The 19,526-nt window shown below is 46.3% G+C and overlaps 1 protein-coding gene across 1 annotated transcript in view; it reads right to left on the reverse strand.

Moving 5' to 3' along the window:
• The window catches only part of bace2 (beta-secretase 2), a 70,910-nt gene extending 52,754 nt beyond the window's left edge, over window positions 1-18,156 (reverse strand). Inside the window, exons 1-2 of the mRNA XM_078408777.1 lie at window positions 17,708-18,156; window positions 8,877-8,965 (exon numbers count right to left, since the gene is read on the reverse strand). Coding sequence (XP_078264903.1) covers window positions 8,877-8,965; window positions 17,708-17,989 — 371 coding nt within the window. The 5' untranslated portion in view covers window positions 17,990-18,156. The remainder of the gene's footprint in view (window positions 1-8,876; window positions 8,966-17,707) is intronic.
• Between the last annotated feature and the right edge of the window lie 1,370 nt (window positions 18,157-19,526).

A 19,526-nucleotide genomic window follows, 5' to 3' on the forward strand; every position in this document is an offset into this window, starting at 1 on the left:
TAATGGAAAAGCTCTGTGATTATGTATGTGTGGCGGTCAGATCTTCAGCCCACGCTGGATGATGGCAGCCTTGAGCTGCGCCATTTTGAACCTCTGCAGTGCAAGTTTAGTTTTGTTTCGGGGTGGGAGCTGCTTTACGCCCTGGTCGATCACCCTGGGCAGTTCTACAGAACTGGCAGCATTTGTAGCAAAGCGTCAACTACGGTACTCTGAATCTCCAATTGCCACTTTTGATTGTTGTAGTTGACGCACGAAAGACGAAAGACGAAAGAAGAAGTTTTGTTTCGTTTAGAAACAGGCCTTTGGGCCCACTGAGTCCGCTCCGACCAGCGATCCCCGCACACTAGCACTAACCTACAGACTTGGGACAATTTTTTTTATTTTTTAAACCGAAGCCAATTAACCTACAAACCTATACGTCGATGAAGTGTGGGAGGAAACCGGAGCAAGCCCACGCAGTCACAGGGAGAACATACAAACTCCATACAGAAAGCACCCATAATCAGGATCGAACCTGACTTTTTTTAAGTGACCAAAACAACATGTTCTTTTCTAATCAGTCTTGTGTGCTATTACCTACAATACCATGCAGGTGTGGTTACCATGGGATAATTTTATATATTTTTCAACATATAGGGATAAAAATTAACTTAAAATTAATTAAATTACGAATGTCTGTAGAAACAGAACCCGTTCATTATCCTGTACTGAAAACGTAACGCCACTTCCCCCTCCCCTCTCTCCCTGCCCCCAACATTTACTGCCCCACTCAATCATAGAGTCACAGAGTGATACAGTGCGGAAACAGACCCTTCGGGCCAACTTGTCCACACCAGCCAACATGTCCCAGCTGTATCAGTCCCATATTTGGTCCATATCCCTCCAAACCTGTCTCATCCATGTACCTGTCCAACTGTTTCTTAAATGTTGGGGATAGTCCCCGCCTCAACTACCTCCTCTGGCAGCTCGTTCCACACACCACCCTTTGCGTGAAAGGGTGACATCCTTTGCCTTTTTTTTTTTTCCAACCACATCTAACCTTTCCTCAGTCACACTTCGCTGAAAGGGATGGAGTTTGGAGTCTGGGACCAGTGCCATATGAGCCGTGTGAATGAGCAGAGAAGAAATACGTCAAAACTGAACAGGACTTTTATACACCAGACCAGGAACTCTTTGTCACAAGTAAAGGGTAAGTCAAGCGTACATTCACCTTGCCAGAAGGTAGGTTATGTTGCTCTGAGACTGTAAACCACTCCGAATAAAGAGGTCAACTAATCAATGGCCCACAACTAAACATGAAGCCCAACATCTTATTGGTACTTTAAAAACAAGTTATATGTGATATTTGGCAGCGGGTTGTAAAGTAATAATCCCGCCTACCAATTTGCAGCAATCTTCCCCATCGGTCTCCACCAAAGATACTAGAGGAGCAAGATAGACCACTCTGTCCAAATCGCTTATACTGGAGTGTAGTACGCAAAGGAGCGTAACGTCCGCCATTTTAGTAGGCAAAACCCGCCGTTCGCTCTGCCTCTTGCAGTGTAATCAGTGTTTTGAGGGAACAGTATGTGTGATGATACCATTAAAATGCAGAATATATCTCATCTGTCAATTCACAGATTTGTGATACTTTTATTTTTAAATGTTTCTGCAAGTTTCTGCCTACTAAAATGGCGCCATGACATACTACGGTTTTTAAGGGTCGAGTGGTCTATCTTGCTCTGCTCTATTATCTTTGGTCTCTACCACAATACAGACCAGGGGGCATTCTGTGTAACCAAGTAATCTTTGCACTTCCTCTTAATGCAGCTTGGGAATGTCAGACATGAATTTTGATGGAAGACAGACATAAAAAGCTGGAGTAACTCAGCGGGTCAGACAGCATCTCCATCTTCATAGCCCCCTTCTTTACTTCTCGTACGCTCACGACTGTGCAGCCATGTACAAATCAAACACAATTTTCAAGTACGCAAGTTGCGGGCCGGATATCAAATAAAGATGAGACGGAGTATAGAAAGGAGAACGAGAATGCCTTGGTGTGTAGGAAATGGATGAGAAAGTGGGATAACATAGAACTAGTGTGAACAGGTGATGGATGGTCGGCGTAGACTCAACGGGCTGAAGGCCATATTTCCATGCTGTGTCTCTAAACTAAACCAAATTGTTCAGTGCCCTCCACCAAGGTTGGGCAATAAATCCAATGTTCGCAATGGGACAGAGGTGAAACGAATTCACCTACAGTAGCTGACTATGGACGGCTCGATGTATAGTTTTTCCATTGGCTGGATAGCATGCAACAAGAACGGGTGTCAGGGGAGAAGGTAGGAGAACGGGATTGAGATAGGTCAGCCATGATTGAATGGCGGAGTAGACTTGATGGGCCAAATGGCCTGCTTCTACAACCGAGGAACTTATGAGAAAAGGAATAGATGACGTTCCGGGTCGAGACCCTTCTTCAGACTGGGGGTCAGGGGAGGTTCTGAATGGGTTCTGGAAAGAAAACAACCATTCTGTTTGCTGATGAGAGTTTTCACCTGAAGGCCGGCAGATTCTTGGCACACCACCAAATAATTTTCCCATTTACTCCCACAAAAAAGACGTTTCTTCATAAACATGGCAATGCAGTTCCCGAAAGCAATGCATCAAACCCATTCAGTGGGAACAACTGCCCAGACGGCAGAATTCAAGGGCTCAAAAGAAACAAGGATCGACTCAACAATGTCACTCCTTTTTCTGCCAGGGGCGATACATGCTTCACTGTCTCATCTCACCCAGGACTCCACAACAAGCAGATGGGGAGCTAATGTCGGTAGTCATCAGTGCTGCAACTCTATTTAATTCACAACCTCAGGGGGCACAAGGTCATAAGTGACAGGAGTAGAATTAGGCCATTCGGCCCATCAAGTCGACTCCGCCATTCAATCATGGTTGATCTACCTCTCCCTCCTAACCCCATTCTCCTGCCTTCTCCCCATAACCTCGGACACCCGTACTAATCAAGAATCTATCTATCTGCCTCAAAGTGTCCCTCAAAGACTTGGACATCAACCTCAGAAATTGGGAGTCTCTTGCTCTGGACCGTCCAACCTGGCTTAGCAAGCTCACCACAGGAGCCCGTGCAGCAGAGAACAGACGCACTGCAGAGGCCCAGAGGAAACGCACCGCGCACAAGGCCCGGGCTACCTCCACTTCCACTGCAGCACCCATCCACTTGTGTCCTACATGTGGGCGTGCCTTCCGGGCCCGGATTGGCCTCACCAGTCACTTCCGGACCCACAGTCACCAATCCTCCAACTGAAAGTGAAGTCATGGTCATCTTCGAACCCGAAGGACGAACAACAACAACATCTATCTCTGCCTTAAAAACATCCAATGACGGCCTCCACAGCCCCCTGTTTCATCATAGAAACATCGAAAAGCAGGTGCAGGTGTAGGCCATTCGGCCCTTCGAGCCAGCACCGTCATTCAACATGATCATGGCTGATCATCTAAAATCAGTACCCTGTTCCTGCTTTTTCCCCCATATCCATTGATTTCTTTAGCCCTATGAGCTAAATCTAATTCTCTTGAAAACATCCAGTGAATTGGCCTCCACTGCCTTCTGTGGCAGAGAATTCCTGGGTGAAGATGTTTTTCCTCATCTCAGCCCTAAATGGCCTACCCTTTATTCTTAAACTGTGACCCCTGGTTCTGGACTGCCCCAACATAGGGATTTTTTTTCCTGCATCTAGCCTGCGTCTTATTAGAACTCAATAGAGATAGTATCCTTGATGTAGGGGTCAAAATAGGCCAAAGGCCATTTGGGAGGAGGCTCTGTGCGAGTGAAGATCCCGGGGGACGGGGTGTTTGTTGTGGTGGTGATCTCAGAAGGGGCGGCAATGGTTTCCTGAGCCCTAGTGAGAATCCTTGCATCTCTCTCTTACAGGAGGGCACACTGGTGCAATGGTAGAGCTGCTGCCTTAAGGCGCTGGAGACCCTGGGGTTAGATCCTGACTGCGGGTGCCGTCTGTACGGAGTTTGTGCGTTCTTCCCGTGACCGCCTGGGGTTTTCTCCGGGTGCTCTGGTTTCTTCCCACACACTAAAGATCTACAGGTTTGGAGGTTAAATGGCTTTGGCAAAATTGTAAGTTGTCCCTAGCTGGTCGGATAGTGTTAGTGTACCGGGTGATCGCCGGTCGGCATGGACCCGATGGGCCGAAGGACCTGTTTCTGCGCTGTATTTCTAAAGTATAAAGAGAAGTCTAAAGAGGCCATTCATTACACCAGTTCTGATTCACTGCTCAAGCTGACAGAGCTGGCACCATCAATTGTCACACTTCATCAGGCCCACAGTCTCTAATTTGAGTAGAATTGTACACAAAAGTAGAATCTGGGTGGAATTGTGCTAGAAGACCATGAAGGAAAGCAAAATAGGGACAGGAGGAATTATGGAATAGACCAACACACTGATACGACTGGATAGGATAAATTTTCCTTCCATAAGTTGGGATACTACCTGATTCACCTCTACTCAATTGCGGACATTTGTTTCGTTATCTCTCCATATCACCGTTTCTCTTTCCCCCGACTCTCAATCTGATGAAGTCTCGACCCGAAACGTCACCTATTCCTTTTCTCCAGAGATGCTGTCTGACCTGCTGAGTTACTCCAGCTGTTTGCGTCTATCTGCAGGCATTGGAGATGGAATTTAGAAGGATGAGAGGAGATCTTATCGAAACGTATAAGATTATTAAGGGGTTGGACACATTAGAGGCAGGAAACATGTTCCCAATGCTGGGGGAGGCCACAGTTTAAGAATAAGGGGTAGGCCATTTAGAACTGAGATGAGGAAAAACTTTTTCAGTCAGAGAGTTGTGAATCTGTGGAATTCTCTGCCTCAGAAGGCAGTGGAGGCCAATTCTCTGAATGCATTCAAGAGGGAGCTAGATAGAGCTCTTAAGGACAGCGGAGTCAGGGGGTATGGGGAGAAGGCAGGAACGGGGTACTGATTGAGAATGATCAGCCATGATCACATTGAATGGCGGTGCTGGCTCGAAGGGCCGAATGGCCTCCTCCTGCACCTATTGTCTATTGTCTATTGGACTTTGTCCATGGAATTGATACACTACAATGCTCAAAACTATATTCAACACCATCTTCCCCTTTGCTCTACCTATTGTACTCGAGTTCGACTTGATTGTATTTATGTATAGCACAATCTGATTTTCCTGGCATGCAAAACAACGCTTTTCACTCTACCTTGGTGCACATGCGAAAAATAAACCTAACTTGTGTTTATCTTGTTAGGTCACTACCGGTCTCACTCAAGTACATTTTTAATCTAATATTTGCCATTATTCTCCAACCCTTCTTGGTTTTACAAGATTGTTTTTACAAGGAACAGATTTTACAGCAGCAAGATAACTATCTAAGGTCATCTCTGGTCCACCTTCTCAGATCCTTCTTAAAGGGAAAAAAAAGGAAAGAACTAACTACATAATTGAATTGACTTGCATGACTTTTAAGGTTCCCTTGCCATTGCCTAAATAAAGTCCACTCCATGCGTGCCAATTATTATCATAGAGTGTAGTCCTCTTCAGCTAGGAATAGATAGTCTCTCGCCCAGAGTAGGTGAATCGAAGACCAGAGGACATAGGTTTAAGGTGAAGGGGAAAAGATTTAATAGCAATCTGAGAGGTAATATTTTCACACAAAGGGTGGAGGATGTACGGAACGAGCTGCCACAGGAGGTAGTTGGGGCAAGGACTATTCTAACGTTTAAGAAAGAGCCAGACAGGTACATGGAGAGGACGGGTTTGGAGGGATATGGACCAAACACGGGCTAATGTAGATGGGACATGTCGGCAAGATAGGCCGAAGGACCCATTTCCACATTGTGTGATTCTAGAGTGCAGTCCCGACTGCTCATCTACCCCATTGGTGCCCTTTGAACAGACTTCAATGTTACAATCGAACTTCAATTCTTTAATCGGACTTCGAGGTTATATCTTTGCACTAAATGTTGTGTCCTTTATCTGCACCATGGACGGTTTGATTGTATTCATGTATAGTCCCTCCTTTGACTGGATAGCACGCCAACAAAAGCTTCTCACGGTACCTTGGTACAGGTGACGATAATAAATTAAACAAATAGAAATCAGAACCTTTTGACCCACTAGGTGGACAGAGTTCCTGCTGAGCCATTGCTAACAGCACACAAATTCAACTGCTCTAATCTTGCTTTAAGTGTCTTAAATAAAGTGACTTAAGAGACAATATGCTGTCAGAAAATAGCTTAAGACTTGTTTTCCCTGTGATTTAGTTTCATGTTTACAGCTAATAAATATAAGCTTTTCACTGTACCATGCTACACCACGTAATCAAGTACTTACATAAACTTAGATACAAGGAATTGCAGATGCTGGTTTACACAAAAGAACAGTACTGGAGTAACTCAGCGGATCAGGCAGCATCTCTGGAGAACATGGACAGGGCACATTTCAGGTTGGGACCCTTCTTCCGACTCCTGACACGAAATGTCACCTAAGGTAGACACTAAATGCTGGAGTAACTCAGCGGGTCAGGCAGCATCTCGGGAGAGAAGGAATGGGTGACGTTTCGGGTCGATAGCGGAGTCAGGGGATATGGGGAGAAGGCAGGAACGGGGTACTGATTGTGGATGATCAGCCATGATCACGGTGCTGGCTCGGAGGGCCGAATGACCTATTGTCTACCGTCTATTGAGACCCTTCTTCAGACTGAAGATTTAAACCAGCATCTGCAGTTTTTTTCCTATGAAATGTCACCTATCCATGTTCTCCAGAGACGCTGCCTGAGCCGCTGAGTTACTCCAACACTGTGTCCTTTTTACGTATATAAGCTCGTTGCGCTATACATGTCCTGCACTTAATAATTAACATCACAATATTACCTAATGGGAACTGAGAACTGACACACATTTTCCTCTATCCACATTCCAAAGCATAAAGTTACCAAAACTAATAAAAAAGTGTTGTTATTACTGGTGTCAAACAAATTAAATACTTAATGTGACATTCAATAGGATGCAAAAGCAGAGAGATTCTGCAAAATAATATCTGGCGGAATACATGACATTTGGAGAGTCGGGAATGCTTGCATTCTCAGAGGTGAAAGCAATTCCTTGGAGACTTAATTAATTCCTCACACACAAGAGACACAGCAAAGTCAAGATTGAAGACGAGCATTGATAGCTCACTAACCACCTCATCCCTTCCTTTGATTTCAAAGCAGATCCTTTGAAGGTCCAGAATACCATTATCTGGGGGATTCACAGTCATTCCCTCTGCAGTGGTTCAATATTCCTGACAAAATAGTCTGCTGTGGACTGTTAGTTCACACATTAAACAAACCGGCGATTTGCAGAATTTGCCCCTAATAAGTGTTTTGCTCCACAGTTGCTTGACCTTTGTTACTTCCATTTTAACATTTGCCATTTTCAAAAATTCACTGAAATATTTCAGCTAATCAAAACCATAAGGCTGGCTGGTGGAATTATCTAACCATCCAGAAAAACAGAATCAAATAGTCATAGCTCTCTTCCAACGAGCCGGAACAGATAAGTGGGCGCACATCACTGGAATCAGTTCAAGCCAACAAATGTACAGCTGTACTGCAAGTAGGTGGCACAGCAGTAGAGTTGCTGCCTTACAGCGCCAGAGACCCGGGTTCGATCCTGACTACGGGTGCTGTCTGTACGGAGTTTGTACGTTCTTCCCGTGACCTGCGTGGGTTTACTCCGAGATCTTGTGTTTCCTCCCACACTCCAGGTTTGTAGGTTAATTGGCTTGGTTTAAATGTAAATTGTCCCTGGTGTGTTTTTAATAGTGTTAACGTGTGGGGATCGCTGGTCGGTGCGGACTGGGTCGGCCAAAGGACCTGTTTCCGCAGTGTATCTCTAAAACTAAAAACTAATACAACTTTAAAACAGAAACGGTCATCATCCACTTGGACCCAAATAATAAATTTGTACAACACACTGAACCACAAGCCAATGGTGCATGGACCACAGTTGCGATTCCTAATTCATACTTCTACTTCTCATCATTAGGAAGAACCAGCTGGAGACAACAAGAATCATACTGAGGTACTTCTGCCACTGTCCAAGATGGATGGAAAGTTTCAAATTGAGTCTACCCAGGAGATATAACCCCCAACACAGAGAGAGTTGCAATAATTCATTTGGAGCCTACATGAATTAGGGTTATATGATATCTAAAGGGTGGATCAACTCGGGGCGGCACAGTGGCGCAGCGGCAGAGTTGCTGCCTTACAGCGCCAGAGACCCGGGTTCGATCCTGACTACGGGTGCTGTCTGCATGGAGTTTGTACGTTCCCCCCTGTGACCGCGTGCGTTTTCTCCGGGTGCTTCGGTTTCCTCCCACACTCCAAAGGCATGCAGTTCTGTAGGTTAATAGGCTTCTGCAAATATTTCATGAATGTGTAGAATAGTTCACAGGTTACAGGAGCAGGATAAGGCCATTTGGCCCATCCAGTCTACTACACCTTTCAATCTACCTTTCCCGCTCAAACCCATTCTCCTGCCTCTCAAGTTGAATGCTGAACTTCTCTCACATCAAACTCCATTGCGGAGCTCTACAATACTAACATTAAACGTAGCCGCACTGAGGACCACTAATCCAATGCAGGCAATCTTCTCACACATGATGACAAACGTCGCAGATTGCAGCGATTATATTGCAAGCTCGGAACTAGTGCCTACGCTGCACAAAGACCCTCTTCAAACCACCGCACACCGCAACCACAGCAACCACGCCCTCCCCCCCCCCCCCCCCCCCCCCCCACCTCACCACTCCCACCAAATGGAGGCCCACCATCGCCAACTCGTATGGACTTACAGTTTTGGGTTGAAGAAGGTCTCCACATTGCTAGTGGGTGCTCCAGCCACAGCAAAGTTACTGCTGCCTGTGTCAACCAGTATGTTCATCTGCAAGCAAAGGAAACACAGCAATCGTTAATTGGAAGCGAGAAAGGCAGAGACAAAGACACTGGTGGGGCTTAACGTCTTGGTGTAGCCTTCGACCTTCAGAAAGTGGAGATGGGGAGGAGTAGTAGACCTCCCTCACTTCTTCTGAAGCAAGTCCTTCCAATTCCGAGGCTCAAGAAGGGTTCTGACCAGAAGAAAATCACCCATTCACGTTCCCCAGAGATGCAGCGCGACCTGCTGAGTTACTCCAGCACTCTGTGTCTTTTGTGTAACCCAGCATCTGCAGTTCCTTGTTTCTATAGACCTCCCTCACTGATGTCTTCAGAATGGTCACTTCTCAGACTCTTTCCCGTCTTCAGAATTCCCATTCCATACGGACCCATCCTGTGGCCTCTGTGCACAAAATCATGAGAGAAATAGATCGGATAAAAGCACAGTGTCTTGCCCAGAGTAGGGGGAATCAAGAACGAGCAGACTTAGGTTTAAGGGGAGGAGGAAAAAGATTTAGTAGGAGCCTGAGGGGGAACTTTTTGTTTTAAGCAAAGGGTGGTGGGTGTATGGCAAGAGCTTGCCGGAGGAGGTTGTTGAGGCAGGTCCCATTGCAACGTTTAAGAATCATTTAGACAGGTACATGGATAGGACAGGTTTAGAGGGTTATGGGCCAAACACAGGCAGGTGAGACTAGTGTAGATGGGACTAGTGTAGATGGGACATGTTGGCCGATGTGGGCAAGTTGGGCCAAAGGGCCTGTTTCCACGCTCATCGACTCTATAACCTGAACCTTGAAAAATGGCACCAAAACATGGCAAGTCTTGTATACTGTCTCAGTTTAATATCTCCCACACACTTGTACTGAACAATGAACGTGCCTATGTATAGTAATATTGTTATTGACTTGTATGGAAAATTGATTTTCACGGTACCTCAGCACACGTGACAATAAAGTACCATTGAGCCATTGAAAACGCCTGTTCACTTTGAACCTGGAGTGACTTTGTCAGAATCCCAGGTTAAATTGTTCACGAAGGCCGATTCTACGTGCAGGAGGCAGGGCAAGGCGACGGATTGTGTGTGAGAAGCGCATTGTGTGAACATCCCGGTCACATGGAGCACACCCACTTGAATCATGAGGAACCATGTGAGGCAGGAGGACTGAAAGTGCGCTTTCATTCAGGAATGTGCTCACTTTGAACTGGGAGCCCGAAGGCTTGATTTGTGTCCTCTGTAAAATCGGGCCGAGACTTTGCGTGATAAAAGGGAAAGAGGATTTCACAAGCTGAAATCCGCGCTGCGGATTGCAACATTTTAAACAGGCAGAACTCAGAGACGTGTTTGAAGGGGTTGGTTGAATTAGACATAGATCGTCTACTGCACGATAATTGACTTCCCGTTGTGTCATTCCCTGCGAGTGGAAGACTTGTTTCGTGTGTCAACGTCTCCATAATTAAGCGCAAGAATCATTCGGCTTTAGTTAAAATATACATTACAGTCAAACTTGCACTCCCATTGTGAGCCTAAAGTAGTGAAGCATACAAGACACTTCACAGAGGGGCAATTAGACAGCCACATAGCAAAATGCCAGTATATTAAATCCTACCAGATCACAGTATTGTTGGAAATTAAATCCAGTTAACCGCACTGCGAACATAATTGGGAGACAGGGAACATACATACAGAAAAAAAAACCACGCACATTTAAAAAAGAACACTGGGCAAATAATTTGGAAATATGATAAAGCTAGTAGAACTGTGCAGCAAGGAACTGCAGATGCTGGTTTACACCGAAGATAGACACAAAATGCTGGAGTGACTCAGCCGGACAGGCATCTCTGGATGCCCTTCCTTCTGTCCAGGGATGCTGCCTGTCCCGCTGAGTTACTCCAGCATTTTGTGTCTATCCACAGCTAGTAGAACTTGTTGTCTCACAACCTCGTAACCCTGTCCTCTGGTGCTGTCTATGTGGAGTTTGCATTATCCTGAAAAATGTTGTGCCCTTTATTCTGTGCAATGTTCAATGGTGCTTTATATTTCACAGATGCAACTGCAGAGTGAAATTACTTTTGCCTTTATTACACTTTATGCAGTCCAATGTGGACAGCTTGATTGTATTCATGGAGAATCTATTCTTTGGCTGGTCAGGCCGCATTTGGAGTGCTGTGAGCAAATTTGGGCCCCATATCTGAGGATGGAAGTGCTGGCTCTGGAGAGGGTCCAGAGGAGGTTAACAAGAATGATTCCAGGAATGCTTAAGGATAGCGGAGTCAGGGGGTATGGGGAGAAGGCAGGAATGGGGTACTGGTTGAGAATGATCAGCCATGATCACATTGAATGGCGGTGCTGACTCGAAGGGCCGAATGGCCTCCTCCTTTGTCTATTGTCTATGAGTGGGTTAGCATATGATGTACACATGACAGCACTGGGCCTCTACTCACTGGAGTTTAGAAGGTTGAGGGGGGACATCATTGAAGCTTACAGAATAATGAAAGGCATGGATAGAGTGGATGTGGAAAGGATGTTTCCGCTGGTGGGAGAGTCTGGGACCAGAGGTCGTAGCCTCAGAACTAAAGGGCACTCTTTTAGAAAGGAGGTGAGGAGGAACTTCTTTAGTCAGAGGGTAATTAATCTGTGGAACTCAGAGGGCTGTGAAGGCCAAGTCAGTGGGTATTTTTAAGGCAGAGATGGACAAATTCTTGATTAGAATGGATATCAAGGGTTCTGGGGAGAAGGCAGGAAAATGGGGATCAGGAGGCAATAGATCAGCCATGATTGAATGGCAGAGTAGGCACGATGGGCCGAATGGCCTAATTCTCCTCCTATAACTTGTGAACTTGTGATAACTTGTAAACAAAGGCCTTTCGCTGTACGTGATGATAATAAATTAAACTAAATTAAGACAGAGCTCTTAATGATAGCAGAGTCAGGGGGTATGGGGAGAAGGCAGGAACGGGGTACTGATTGAGAATGACGATGCTGGCTCGAAGGGCCGAATGGCCTACTCCTGCACCTATTGTCTATTGTCTATAAACTAAACTAAAATGCATGGTTTAATCGCCATTTACTCCCATGACCCAATGATGTGCAAGTTGATCGGTAACTGGCTCTGTAAATTATCCCCAGTGTGGGGTTGATTGAGATAAACTTGCAGACGTTGATAGGAATGTGGGGAGAATGAAAACAAAATTGGTTCAGTGGGGAATTATTGTAACTGGGAGCTTTAGGGTGGACTCAGACTCAGTGAACCAAAGGGCACGTTTCCATGCTGTGTGTGATTCTGTGAGTTCAGAGGTGCTTTTGTGCCACTATTTTGCATAAAAATAGAATTTGTTACTCAAAGCAGCTCAGAATATGTTAATTATTTCGATGCTGCAAGAAGCATCATTTAAAACAGACCTCTTAAGGCCAGCTTGGAGGTGAGAATAGGTTTTAAAACGGCAATCTCAATTTTGATTCAAAACCTTTGGCAATTCGTCTTGTTGAGTCTCATTGTCCGTAACTCATTTTCACCTAGCCCTAGTCTGAAGATGGGTCTCGACCCGAAACGTCACCCATTCCTTCTCTCCTGAGATGCTGCCTGACCTGCTGAGTTACTCCAGCATTTTGTGAATAAATACCTTCGATTTGTACCAACATCTGCCATTATTTTCCTATATTCACCTAGCCCACAGCTAACAATGGCCCGGCTCCTTTATCATCGGTACTTTTTTGCATTTCTTTCATTAATTTGTTCTATAGTTCTATACCACCGTCTGTATCGCTCATTTCCCTTTGCCGTGACTCTCAGCCTGAAGGGTCTCGACCTGAAACGTCACCTATTCCTTCTCTCCAGAGATGCTGTCTGACCTGCTGAGTTACTCCAGTTTTTTGTGTTTATCTTCTGATTTTTTCCTGGACTGCAGCACCACTTAACTTCCTTATCAGTTGGCCACTTCAGATCAGTTCTTCCCCCCCCCCCCCCCCCCCCCCCCCCCCCGAGACATGTGTGATATTGGGAGGGCGTTACATTTATCTAGGTCGCCTCCTTAAGCAAACAGAGCTTAATATGGGGGGAGGAAAGACAAGAATCAGAGACAAACAAGCTGGCAGGATGGGTGCGGCAAGAATGGAATAGTCAAAATCTACGTGGTATACAGGGAACGACAGGAACAAGGATCATGTGCAGGCAGAAGAGAATACTTTAACTTGACATGTTCAGCACCAACACTACGAGCTGTGCTTAGTTTAGAGATACCAACACAGAAACAGGCCCTTCGGCCCACCGAGTCCATGCTGTCCAACGATCACCCATCCACTAGTTCCATCCTACACACAAGGGACAATCTACAATGTTACAATAGCCAATTAACCTACAAACCTGCACGTCTTTGGAATGTGGGAGGGATCCGAAGCACCTGGAGAGAACCCAGGTGGTCGCAGGGAGAACGTACAAACTCCGTACAGACAGCACCCGGAGTCAGGATCGAAGCTGGGTCTCTGGCGCTGCAAGGCAGCAACTCTACCGCTGCGCCACAGTGCTGCCCTGCATTAGAATTTGCAGAATGTGAATGTTGATGGCAAATTGAAAAATGATTCCCCATTCTAATTACGACTAGAAGTGGGTCTATTACGCTACTCAGTTCACATCAGAACCAACCATGTTAGTGTAGATCATCTCTAGACCAAAGCAGGTGGGGAAGGCCGATTTCAAGTAGATAAGAGTGGTAAAGAAGGTATAAGAAAATAACTGCAGATGCTGGTACAAATCGATTTATTCACAAAATGCTGGAGTAACTCAGCAGGTCAGGCAGCATCTCGGGAGAGAAGGAATGGGTGACGTTTCGGGTCGAGACCCTTCTTCAGACTGATGTCAGGGGGGCGGGACAAAGGAAGGATATAGGTGGAGACAGGAAGATAGAGGGAGATCTGGGAAGGAGGAGGGGAAGGGAGGGACAGAGGAACTATCTAAAGTTGGAGAAGTCGATGTTCATGGTTTGCTTTCCTTCACAAGTCTGGGAATTGAGTACAGGTCAGGAAGTCACATGGCAGCCGAGTATAACTTTGGTTAGGCTGCATTTGGAGTATTGCGTACATTTGTGGTTGGCCCACCACGGGAAGGTTGTGGAGGATGTGTGGAACGTGCAGATGAGGTTTATCAGAACAGCTGCCTCCATCAGAGGGTATTAGCCAAAAGGAAAGGCTGGACATAATTGGATAGTTTTCTCCGGAGCATCATCAACAGAGAGGAGACCTGTTCGATTTATAAAATTATGAGGGGGATAGATGGGGTAGACAGTCAGAACCTTTGTTTCAGGGTGGAAATGTCATATGCCAGAGGAAACAGCTTTAAGTTGAGAGGAGGAAGGTTTAAAGGAGATGTATGGGGCAAGCGTTTTTGTTTACAGAGTGGTGGGTGCCTGGTACACACTGCCAGGGGAAGTGTTTGAAGCAGATACCACAATGGTGTACAAGAGGCTTTTAGATAGGCACATGAACATTTAGCTTAGGTTATTGTCACGTGCACAGCAAAAAGCTTTTTGTTGCGTGCTAATCAGTCACATGCTAACGATTACAATCGAGTCATCTATAGTAGACTGACACATGTGAAAGGGAATAACATTTTGTGTAAGATAAAGTCCGAACAAAGATAGTCCGAGGCTCTCCAAATGAGGGTGATAGTGGCTTAGAATCTCTCACGAGCTGTCGGTAGGTTGGTTCAGTTGCCCGATAACAGCTGGGAAGAAACTGTCCCTGAATCTGGAGGTGTGCGTTTTCACACTTCTGCACCTTTTGCCTGATGGGAGATGTGGAGAAGAGGAGGCGACCGTGGTGGGACTCGTACTTGATTGTGCTGCTGGCCTTGCCGAGGCAGTGTGAAGTGTAGATGGAGTCAATGGAAGGGAGTGTAGGAAGGTAGACACAAAAGGCTGGATCAGGCAGCATCTCTGGAGGTTAATTCCCGGAATGGCGGGACTGTCATATGTTGAAAGGCTGGAGCAATTAGGCTTGTATACACTGGAATTTCGAAGGATGAGGGGGGATCTTATTGAAACATATAAGATAATTAGGGGATTGGACACATTAGAGGCAGGAAACATGTTCCCAATGTTGGAGGAGTCCAGAACAAGGGGCCACAGTTTAAGAATAAGGGGTAGGCCATTTAGAACGGAGATGAGGAAGAACTTTTTCAGTCAGAGAGTGGTGAAGGTGTGGAATTCTCTGCCTCAGAAGGCAGTGGAGGCCAGTTCGTTGGATGCTTTCAAGAGAGAGCTGGATAGAGCTCTTAAGGATAGCGGAGTGAGGGGGTATGGGGAGAAGGCAGGTACGGGGTACTGATTGAGAGTGATCAGCCATGATCGCATTGAATGGCGGTGCTGGCTCGAAGGGCTGAATGGCCTACTCCTGCACCTATTGTCTATTGTCTATTGAGAAGGAATAAGCGACGATCCGGGTCGAGACCCTTCTTCAGACTTTCTAGAAAATGTAATCAGGAGTTGATGGTCACTTTAACGAGGTTATGAATCGTTTCTGGTCACGGGGCACAATGTTTTCGAGGCTGACAGCAGAGCAGTGAAAATAAACCAGTACGAGATGATTTGGAAACCACAGTCACTCTCACATACTCACTCCAAGCTGCTGGCTGGTTTGGGCGTTGGTCACAATATCTTTTTCAAGCAATTCCCATTCCTACCCTGACCTTTCTGTCCCGGGCCTCCTCCACTGTCAGAGCGAGGCCACACGCAAATTGGAGGAACAGCACCTCAGTTTTTCACTTGGGCAGCTTACAACCCAGCGGTATGAATATTGATTTCTCTAATTTCAAGTAACCCCCTGCATTCCCCCTGTCCCTCCATCCCTTCTCCATCATAGTCGCCCTGCTCGTTTCACTGTTCGTTTCACTTTGTTATCACCTCTTACACAGCCAACAATGGACCATTGTGGGCTCCGACGTTCCTTGGTCATCAGTGCCGGCTGTGATTTATTCTGTACGTATTCATACCTCTAGTTTCCCCGCTCCCCTGAATCTCAGTCTGAAGAAGGGCCTCGACCTGAACCGTCACCTATTCCTTCTCTCCTGAGATGCTGCCTGACCCACTGAGTTACCCCAGCAATTTGTGTCTACCAACAGTAAAACTAGTTGGAGAACCAGGGTGGGGGGGGACGGGGACGGAGAGAGAGAGAGGGTTACTTGAAGTTAGAGAAATCAAAATTCATACCATTGGGGTGTAAGCTGCCCAAGTGAAATATGAGGTGCTGTTCCTCCAATAGTTTAGGCTACTGTGGGCAACTACAATGTCTTTTTTTTGGAATGAGTGTCACACCATCTTCCTCCACCCAAGTGGTCAGACCCAGGATTTGGTTTGGTCGTTCAAACAGAGGCAGTACAACACTTACTGGCTGGAGTCAGCACGGATTTTAAAAAATTGTGATAGGGTGCCAAGTGCACGAATGAAACGCACAACCGTTTGCCTCAGATGCAGACCCCACCCGGGCGGGGGCAGAGCTGATAAATCTGCCCTTATTTATCTGAAGAAGGGTCCCGACCTGAAACGTCACCCACCCGACAAAAGCTTTTCACCGTACCTCGATACACGTGACAATAAACTAAACTTAAACTTCTCCAGAGATGCTGTCTGTACCCGAGGGATGCAAACAGACTTTGTGTCCATCGTCCACCGTTTTAAGGATAAGGGGTCACAGTTTAAGGATAAGGGGGAAGTCTTTTAAGACCGAGATGAGAAAGTTTTTTTTCACACAGAGAGTGGTGAATCTGTGGAATTCTCTGCCACAGAAGGTAGTTGAGGCCAGTTCATTGGCTATATTTAAGAGGGAGTTAGATGTGGCCCTTGTGGCTAAAGGGATCAGGGGGTATGGAGAGAAGGCAGGTACGGGATACTGAGTTGGATGATCAGCCATGATCATATTGAATGGCGGTGCAGGCTCGAAGGGCCGAATGGCCTACTCCTGCACCTATTTTCTATTTTTCTATGTCCTCATTTATCCCACTCGAGATATACACTGGAGATATGTAGGAAGAAACTACATACAGATGCTGGTTTAAACCGAAGGTAGACACAAAAAGCTGGAGTAACTCTGCGTGTCAGGCAACATCTCTGGAGAGAAGGAATAGTTGATGTTTCGGGTCGAGACCTTTCTTCAGACCCAAATGGGTTTCCCCCAGAGGCTATATAAAATTCTTAAGGGGTTGGAGAGGCTAGATGCGGGAAGATTGTTCCCGATGTTGGGGAAGTCCAGAACCAGGGGTCTCAGCTTAAGAATAAGGGGGAAGTCTTTTAGGACCGAGATGAGAAAACATTTCTTCACACAGAGAGTGGTGAGTCTGTGGAATTCTCTGCCACAGAAGGTAGTTGAGGCCAGTTCATTGGCTATATTTAAGAGGGAGTTAGATGTGGCCCTTGTGGCTAAAGGGATCAGGGGGTATGGAGAGAAGGCAGGTACAGGTTACTGAGCTGGATGATCAGCCATGATCATATTGAATGGCGGTGCAGGCTCGAAGGGCCGAATGGCCTACTCCTGCACCTATTTTCTATGTTTCTATTGTCTTTCCTAATACTTTCTGCAAAAGTTTGTCACTTCACGAGTCTCTGTGTTGTTTCAGCTGCCCACTATGTCCGTCCAAGGGACCTACAAGAGTCGCTGCCTCAAAAAGGCAGCCAGCAATCGTCAGAGACCCATTATGAAAAAGTCGCCCATTCCTCTCCCCCAAACTCCTATTAAACTTGAACAAAGAAAGTGCTCCTGACTCACCCTCTGCACAGGCGTCCCCATTAGGATCTCGAAATAGTAGCCCCTGCCAACGTCTCCCTTCAGGTTGTTGACCATGTTTATGAAGCTGACCGAACCACCAGCGCCGGGCTGAGAGGCGAGGGAGATGCCATCCAGCAAGGAGGGGGTCCTCCTTTCCAAGAGCAACTCTACGGAGATGTTGGAGACTGGGGAGACCCTGAGGTCCAGCCGCAGGTAGCCTTCTCGGCAGCAGCCCAGCGCCCAGAGGAAGAAGGGCAGCATTAACCTGGCGAGTGTCTTCATCTCAATCCCAGTGATGTACAGGTCCACTCAACTCTTCTCTGTGAATGTCGCCCAATGTTATTTCATTGTGCCAGCCCGCCTGGAAACTGACACATCGCGGCCGCACTGAAACTCCACGGCAATATCCTTCTCCTCGCCTTTTTGCATCAAAACTTTTCTCGACAACTTTTCTCCCCCAACACCAACCCTCCCCCTCCTCCTCAAGCACTTCCCAAACTTTACTTTCAGCGGATGTGACGAGCAAATGGGACCAGGGACTTCAAAAAGGGCTGGGCAAAGCAAACGCGCAGCTGAAAGCATTAGGCTAGAAGTCAACTTTTTCACTCGCTAAAGATCATAAGTGGCCTTGCCATTCACTACGAAGGTCCTGCCCCCCCCCCCCCCCCCGGTTTGATTTTTGCAAAACGCAGCACCTCGAACTTATCTGCAATAAGCTCCATTAACCATTCCCTAGCCTGCTTGCCCCAACTGATTAATAATAATGCATTACATTTATATAGCGCTTTTCATACACTCAAAGACGCTTTACAGGGATTTAAAGAACACAGGGAAGTGAATAAATAGATAAATAAGTAAACGAACAGAGAAAGGAGACAGAAGGTGAGGTGACCTTCAGTGGTTGAAGATCAGGTACAAAGATCCTGCTGTAAGAAAATAACTGCAGATGCTGGTACAAATCGAAGGTGTTTATTCACAAAATGCTGGGGTAACTCAGCGGGTCAGGCAGCATCTCGGGAGAGAAGGAATGGGTGACGTTTCGGGGTCGAGACCCTTCTTCAGACCCTTCTTGAAGAAGGGTCTCGACCCCGAAACGTCACCCATTCCTTCTCTCCTGACCTGCTGAGTTACTCCAGCATTTTGTGAATAAGATCCTGCTGTAATGTTTGCTGACCGTCTTCGCTATCAACAATGCCATCCACTTTAGTGTTATCTGCAAACTTACATGAGGTCTTAAGGAATAGGAGTAGTCGGTCCATCAAGTCTACTCCCCCATTCAATCATGGCTGATCAATCTCTCCCTCCTGACCCCATTCTCCTGCCTTCTCCTCATAACCAATGACTCTTTGAACTGCCCATGAATCCCACCGTGGAAGTAGTTAAGGGGGGTCGAAACCTCTCAACAGTGCGGCACTCCCTCGGCACTGTCCCTCAAACCCGGGCAGGGCATTTTGTGGCCACCAGGTTCAAGAACAGTTTATTCCCAACAACCTTCAAACTCTTTAAAAACACAACACAACTCAAACCTCAATTATGAACTTCTATGGGTTGTCTTTGGTTGCACTTAAAAGACTTTGGGATTTTATTTCCGCAAGTATTATTGCTATTCATTTATTGAATTTCTATTTATTATACATTAGACAAAATCTGTATTCTGTAAAATGTACACAAAATCATGAGAGGAATAGATCGGGTAGACACACAGTCTCTTGCCCAGAGTAGAGGAATCGAGAACCAGAGGACGTGGGTTTAAGGTGAGGGGGAGAATGATTTAATAGGAATCTGAGGCGTAACTTTTTCACACAAAGGGTGATAGGTA

The sequence above is a fragment of the Rhinoraja longicauda genome, chromosome 12 (genome assembly GCF_053455715.1).
Source record: "Rhinoraja longicauda isolate Sanriku21f chromosome 12, sRhiLon1.1, whole genome shotgun sequence".
Classification (NCBI taxonomy): domain Eukaryota; kingdom Metazoa; phylum Chordata; class Chondrichthyes; order Rajiformes; family Arhynchobatidae; genus Rhinoraja; species Rhinoraja longicauda.